Below are 7,500 nucleotides of genomic sequence, written 5' to 3'. Positions count from 1 at the left end.
GTGGTCATTTCAGTTTTAAACCCCATTTGAGACACATCCTTAATCTGTGGTCATCATTTCGCTGTTTTCAGTTTTAAACCCAATTTGGGACACATCCTTAATCTGGGGTCATCATTTCGTTGTTTTCAGTTTTGAACCCCATTTGGGACACATCCTTAATCTGGGGTCATCATTTCCATGTTTTCAGTTTTAAACCCAATTTGAGACACATCCTTAATCTGTGGTCATCATTTCAGTTTTAAACCCCATTTGAGACACATCCTAAATCTGTGGTCATCATTTCAGTTTTAAACCCTAATTTGGGACACATCCTCACGTGATTTTTTGTTTTGTTTTTTTGTTGTTTTTTTTTCTGACCGCAGATTTCTCCGATTCGGAAACAGTGGAGGTGGACGACGCCAGAGTGCTGGGACCACACGTGTCCCGACGCACGAGCTACGAGATAGCGGGCAGAGTGAGGGAGATCCCACCCCCCTACAGACGCAGCCACTCCCTGGCCGAGTTGGAAGGCCGTGAAGGCAGCCCCAAGGCCTCGGAAAGTAGGTGCTATTTGATTGGGCCGTTTGCTTGTGACGTATCGCATTTTGATTTGGTGGTTTGCGGTGACGTGTTGCTTTTTTTTTTTTTCTTCTTATATTGGGGCGGTTTGCTGTGATGTGTGTTACGTGTCGTGTATTTATGAAATAAAGTCACATAAATGAATACATAGGTAGATAGAGAAATAAATGAATGAATAAATGCATAATATTTAAAAAGCAATAACAAATAAATAGATAAACGAATAGATAGAGATTGGAGTGGTCAATGAAAAAAAGAAAGGAAAAAAAAGTGGACGACAAGCAGATGTACTTCGTATTAAATGAAACATTACAGGGGAATAAAATGTCACGAAACATAGATTTTCGTTGGCCAAAATTCATTTGTAAGTTTTTCCACACAAAATCAGAAAGAAAACGCGCGCGCGCGCGCACACACACACACACACACACACACACACACACACACACACACACACACACACACACGCACACACACACACAATGTATACATATATATATATATATATATATATATATATATATTTCAAGAAATATGTGCCACAATTCACTTTTGTCATGATTTAATTCTTCATTTTTTTCCCTTTTTTTGTACTTTGATATGCGATTCATCCTTTCGGGTTAATGTAGACTATGAATGAACGAACGAACGAATGAACGAATGAACAAATGAACCAAGGAATGAACGAATGAATTGCGACTGAACATCCCCTGTGCATCATGGAGACCAAAAAAAAGAATATAAAATGATAACAGATGCAAGCATGAATCAGTGGTAGATGATGGTGATAAGGCATCGCGTTTCCATGGCAGCCAATCCCCACCTCTCTCTGTGTGTCTCTGTGTCTCTCCCTGTCTGTCTGTCTCTCTCTCCTTTTCTCTCTCTGTCTCTCTCTCTCTTTTCTCTCTCTCTTTGTCTCTGTCTCTGTCTCTCTCTTTTCTCTCTCTGTCTCTCTCTGTGTCTGTCTCTCTCTCTTTCTGTCTCTGTCTCTCTCTCTCTCTCTCCCTCTTCCATTTTCTTCTTTAAGCCCTCGTGGGTGAGTGCAGCATGTAAAAAAAAAAATAATAATAATAAATCACATATTGTTTATGTTAACCCCAGAAATTAAAGATTTTTGTTTCGACTTGCATGCCTTTCTGCCTTTTGTCAGTTTTCCAATTTCATTAATATAATAATTTGTTTCGGTTCTTCAGCTTTTGCACTTTAGTTTGTAGGTGTTGTGGGGTTTTTGTTTTTGTTTTTTTTTGTCATGTAATCCATCATTCCCAAGGAGAAAAATATAGTTTGTCGCAAAACTGACTAAAAAAAAAAATTAGTTCGCGTCCCAAATGCTGGTCTGTTAACAGATTATTACCTGCAAGCGATGGAGATGTCTGTATTGGGATATCACAGGAGATGGGCTGGGAGCGGATGGGGGGGGGGGGGGGGGGGGTAGGGGGGGGGGGTGGGGGGCACCGGAAATATATTTTAAAAAAGAAATAATGTTCAATGTTGTTGTTGTTGTTGTTCTTATCATCATAAACAGCCGGAGGGAGAACACCACCGTGGCAAAATATTCACGCTGGCACACAAACATACACAGACACACAAACATGCACGCGCGCACGCACACACACGTGCACGCGCGCGCGCGCATACACACACACACACGCACGCACGCACACACACACACACACACACACACACACACACACACACACAGAGGCACGCTCGGTGGGCACACACAGAATTTAATCCCTTCATTGGCAAACATGTAATACCATCTTGAGGAAAACCAAAATCGCAATTTCTTTTTCTTCGTTTTTTCTTCTTTTTTTTTTTTTCTTTTTTTTCCCTAAAAAAACGTCTTTCCCCGAAATGTCATCCGAGTTCTGTCAGCAAGATCTGCTCCTGCATTTTGCTTCCAGCAGAGAGAGAGAGAGAGAGAGAGAGAGAGAGAGAGGTGGGGAGTGGAGGTTCGATTCTGCGTAGTTTGCCCACAATTCCCTCGTCATTGCCAAGAGAGAGAGAGAGAGAGGTGGGGAGTGGAGGTTCGATTCTGCGTAGTTTGCACATTATTCCCTCGTCATTGTCAAGAGAGACAGAGAGAGAGGTGGGGAGTGGAGTTCGATTCTGCGTAGTTTGCCCACAATTCCCTCGTCATTGCCAAGAGAGAGAGAGAGAGAGAGGTGGGGAGTGGAGTTCGATTCTGCGTAGTTTGCCCACAATTCCCTCGTCATTACCAAGAGAGAGAGAGAGAGAGAGAGAGGTGGGGAGTGGAGTTCGATTCTGCGTAGTTTCCCACAATTCCCTTGTCATTGTCAAGAGAGAGAGAGGTGGGGAGTGGAGTTCGATTCTGCGTAGTTTGCACATTATTCCCTCGTCATTGTCAAGAGAGAGAGAGGTGGGGAGTGGAGTTCGATTCTGCGTAGTTTGCCCACAATTCCCTCGTCATTACCAAGAGAGAGAGAGAGAGAGGTGGGGAGTGGAGTTCGATTCTGCGTAGTTTGCACATTATTCCCTCGTCATTGCCAAGAGAGAGAGAGGGAGAGAGAGAGGTGAGGAGTGGAGTTCGATTCTGCGTAGTTTGCACACAATTTCCTCGTCATAGCTGATCTCCCACGAACCATGTATATCCCCTCCAGTATCCCCCCATCACCATCCTTCCCCGTCCTCTTCCTCCTGATACAAAACGCTGCTTCCCAAACTATGTGCTGCCCACCCCCATCTTGGACACTGCGGTTTTCCTGCTCCACTTTCCTTCTCTTACCTTCCCCCGATATATTCAAGTGTGTGTGTGTTTGTTTGTGTGTGTGTGTGTGTGTGTGTGTGTGTGTGTGTTTGTACGTGTGCGTGTGTGTGTGTGTGTGTGTGTGTGTGTGTGTGTGTGTCTTCGTGCGTGTATGTATGTTTGTGTGTGTGTGTGTGTGTGTGTGTGTGTGTGTGTGTGTGTGTGTGTGCTTTCGTGCCTATGTGTGTGTTTGTGTACTTGCACCCGTGTGTGTGTTTGTATGCCAGTGTGTGTGTGTGTGTGTGTGTGTGTGTGTGTGTGTGTGTGTGTGTGTGTGTGTGTGTGTGTGTGTGTGTGTGTGTGTGTGTGTGTGTGTGTGTGTGTGTGTGTGACACAGAGAGAGAAACACACACACATCAAACAGACAACCACGCAAAGATGTCTACAGGAAGCGTCTGCCCATGCTGAAGATATTTAAAGCGATACCGATTTCACTGACATTGACTTATGCAATTACTACGTGCCAACATCAAGGAATCACCACCACCACCACCACCACCACCTCCATCCTTACCCTCTCCCCCTCTTCCCCCTCTTCTTTGTTTATATTCCTGTGATCAGTATTAAAAAAAACACCAAAAAAAAACAAAACAAACAAACATACAAAAAGTCCAAAATCGTTCATGGCAACAGAAACAACACCCACAACATCCTGTTACTGCGTCCTCTTGTAGAGGAGTTGCAAGGTAATGTGTGTAGTGTGGTGTGTGTGTGTGTGTGTGTGTGTGTTGGAGCTCATGTACGTTTATATGTATTTGACTGTGCTTTCATATCTGTGAAACTGCATGTTTGGTGCATATCTGTTATGCATGTGTGGGTGTATGTATGAATGTGTGTCTTCATGTTTTACATTTATTTGCTTATTTATCACCATTGTTGTCTTATTTATTTATTTATTATTATTATCATTTTATTATTATTATTATTATTATTATTATACCTTTTTCTATATTATAATTATTATTTTTTATTTATTTATTTATGTAAGCTTATCTATTATTTATTCCCCCGTTTTGTTTTGTTTTTTGGTTTTTTGTTGTTGTTTTTTGTTTGTTTTTGGGGTTTTTTTTTCTTCTCAAGGCCTGACTAAGCGCGTTGGGTTACGCTGCTGGTCAGGCATCTGCTTGGCAGATGTGGTGTAGCGTATATGGTTTGTCCGAACGCAGTGACGCCTCCTTGAGCTACTGAAACTGAAACTGAAACTGCGTCCACAACAGAAGAGATAGAGTGAGAGTGTGTGTGTGGAGAGAGAGAGTGTGTGTGTGGCGGGTGTGTGTGTGTGTGAGAGAGAGAGAGAGAGAGAGAGAGAGAGAGAGATCACAAAAAACACGAATATAGCCATTCATTACTCGGCATCACTTTTTTTTTGTTCATCACCCCGGGTGGTTTGGAAGCCTTGACAAGGGTGGCGGAGCGAGTCACGATAGACAGAATGCCATGGGGGAAGGGGAGGGGGAGGGATTGGGAGAGGGGCGTGGGGGGGGGGAGATAAAAATCGAAAAGAAAAAAAAATTCCATTATCCCTTTTAATAGCAATTGCAACACAAACAGTGTCACTCTAACCTCAGCAGTAGCCGCAGGATGTAAGCGGGAGAAAAAAAGGGGTTGGGGGGGAGGAGACAGAGGAGGGTGGTAGGATGTGAGACGTCGGGGTTAGGGAGAGGGAGGGAGGGAAGTGGCAACAACCGAGTGGTTTAAAGCGTTGGAGTTTCAAGGTGAAGGTCCCGGGTTCGAATCCCAGTAGCGGCTTGTGGTGGGTTAGAGGGTGTAGATTTTTTCCGATCGCCCAGGGCCAATAGATGTGCATACCTATCTGCTAGTGCCTGAACCGTCTTCGTCCGTAAATATGCACGCAGAAGATCAAGTTAAAGATCCCGTTATCCATGTCAGCCTTAGGCGGGTTATGGAAACTAGAACATACCCGGCATGCGCTCCTCCTGCCCCTCCCCCCCCACCTCCCCACCCGAAAACGGAGTATGACTGCCTACGTGGCTGGGGTAAAAATGGTTATACACGTAAAATCCCACTCGTGTATACGAGTGAACTTGGGAGTCACAGAGTCGCAGACCACGAACGAAGAAGAAGAAGAAGTAGTAGTAGTAGTAGTAGTAGTAGTAGTAGTAGTAGTAGTAGTAGTAGTAGTAGTAGTAGTAGTAGTAGATGGAAAGGGAGGAAGGGGTGAAGGCTACATGCAGCACCTGTCTGGAACTTTGGCCAGAGGCGTGAACAGCCTTCTGTTAGAAGTAGGAAAATAAGGTTCTGCCTTCTTTTTCTCGCATGGATCGTTAAAAAAAAACAAAAACAAAAAAAAAAACAACAAAAAACCACACCATACCAGCGACAGCACAATAACTGAAAGGCCAAACAGTCACGGGAACATGCAGCATCACTGATAGCCCCTCTTGTCGCTCGGACTGTTTTATCTATATTGATCGATCTCTGGACCTGCTGGAGACGCTGTGTCAAACGGCTACCTGATGCTGAGTGCGTTGATTTTTGACTCACTTGTGTAAACAAAGTGAGTCTATGTTTTAACACGGCGTTCGGTTGTGTGTGTGTGTGTGTGTGTGTGTGTGTGTGTGTGTGTGTGTGTCCGTGTGTCTGTGTGTCCGTGGTAAACTTTAACATTGACATTTTCTCTGCAAATACTTTGTCAGTTGACACCAAATTTGGCATAGAAATAGGAAAAATCCGTTCTTTCCAGTCATCTTGTTTAAAACAATATTGCACCTCTGGGATGGGCACAAAAAAAGAAAAAAAAAGAAGCCTAATTATATGCAAACTGCATTTACTGTTTATATTTATATTTTTTGTATTCTCTAAACTTGGCATTTTGACCTCTTATTCTGACACAACAAGAGGAGTCATTATTATCATTTTTTGTTCGAACAGGAACTTCATTTGCTAAGCATGGAATTTTTATTTATTTTGCAAACGTTTTGGTGCAGATAGTAAAGAAGGGAAATTACTCTGTAATTAATGCTAGGGGACTTAATTTATCACAAGTGAGTCTTGAAGGCCTTGCCTCTCTTGTTTTCTCTCTTTTTCTCACTATTTTGTTGTTGTTGTAGTTATCTGTTGTCCTGAAAATATGTGATCAACCGTTTCTATCACTATACCAAGCATATAATTTTTGACTGTAGCTTGGTGAAGTCTTATGTACACGAAAAGTGTGTCTTCACAAGTGACTGAGAACGTTGATGTTTTTGACTGTTTGCAATTATTATCAGTTGTTTCGCTTGTCAGTTTAACGACTTCTCTTTTACGGAGTCCTTCAAGTAATTTCCTGTAATTGTATTTAGAATTTTGTTTTCAAATTTCACCCTCATTTGCCCAGTTTTCCCCAGCCCTCCATTCATTCACATCTCCCACCCCTTCTAACCGATAATACTCGGATGTATTCATAAATGCCTTAACTCACTCAGTACGGCCAGTCCTCTCTTCTCCTCTACACAGACCCCTCGGATGTCCAGTGGGTGTCTGAATGACCCAACCTTTAGCTTCCGTCGTCAGAATTGTGGTATTCTTTGTCAACATTCACCTCTTCAGTGTAAGAGCCTTCCGCTGGTGATATTTTGATGGTGGTTATTGGGGTGAAACGCTGTTAACGTCGTCTCTTTCGCCGTTCGTATGGAGAGAGTTAACCTAATGTCTTCAATCACCGATATGTGTGACGGGACATTAAACAAAATTCCTCCTCTTCCTCCTGACTATACCAACAACGACGCATAGTGACCGACTGAGCAATTATTGTTCATCAGCATGATGACACGCCTTCTCTCTCTCTCTCTCGCTGTCTGTCTGTCTCTCTCTGTCTTTCTGTCTCTCTCTTTCTCTCTGTCTCGCTCTCTTTATATCTCTCTGTGTCTCTCTCCTCCTCCTCCTTCTTCATCAGCTTCTTCTTCCTACTTCTTTCTGTTATGTTTCTAAGTCTTTTTTTTTTGTTGGTGAGGGCAAGGTGAAAAGAAGTTTGTAGCTTATCCTTTTACCCCTCAATAAAACATACTCTCTCTCTTTCTTTCTTTTTTTGTTTCACCCAGTTTATATAATTATGTGTCTTCTCTCTTTTCCCCTTGTAACCCCCAACCCCTCACCACCCCTAGCATTCCCATTACAATGCTTCACATGTATGGAATTTCTCTGTCCTCCAATGTACATCATTAACAAACTGC

The 7,500-nt window shown here is 42.9% G+C and overlaps 1 protein-coding gene across 1 annotated transcript in view; it reads left to right on the top strand.

The window, feature by feature from the left end:
• Positions 1 to 7,500, top strand: part of LOC143281471 (uncharacterized) — a 73,606-nt gene that overhangs the window by 20,145 nt on the left and 45,961 nt on the right. The window contains exon 4 of the mRNA XM_076586681.1: positions 363 to 539. Coding sequence (XP_076442796.1) covers positions 363 to 539 — 177 coding nt within the window. The remainder of the gene's footprint in view (positions 1 to 362; positions 540 to 7,500) is intronic.

This window comes from Babylonia areolata, chromosome 4, assembly GCF_041734735.1.
Source record: "Babylonia areolata isolate BAREFJ2019XMU chromosome 4, ASM4173473v1, whole genome shotgun sequence".
In the NCBI taxonomy this organism is placed as follows: domain Eukaryota; kingdom Metazoa; phylum Mollusca; class Gastropoda; order Neogastropoda; family Buccinidae; genus Babylonia; species Babylonia areolata.
The sequence above is the reverse complement of the archived record's forward strand: the minus strand, read 5'-3'. Positions and strand labels throughout refer to the sequence as shown.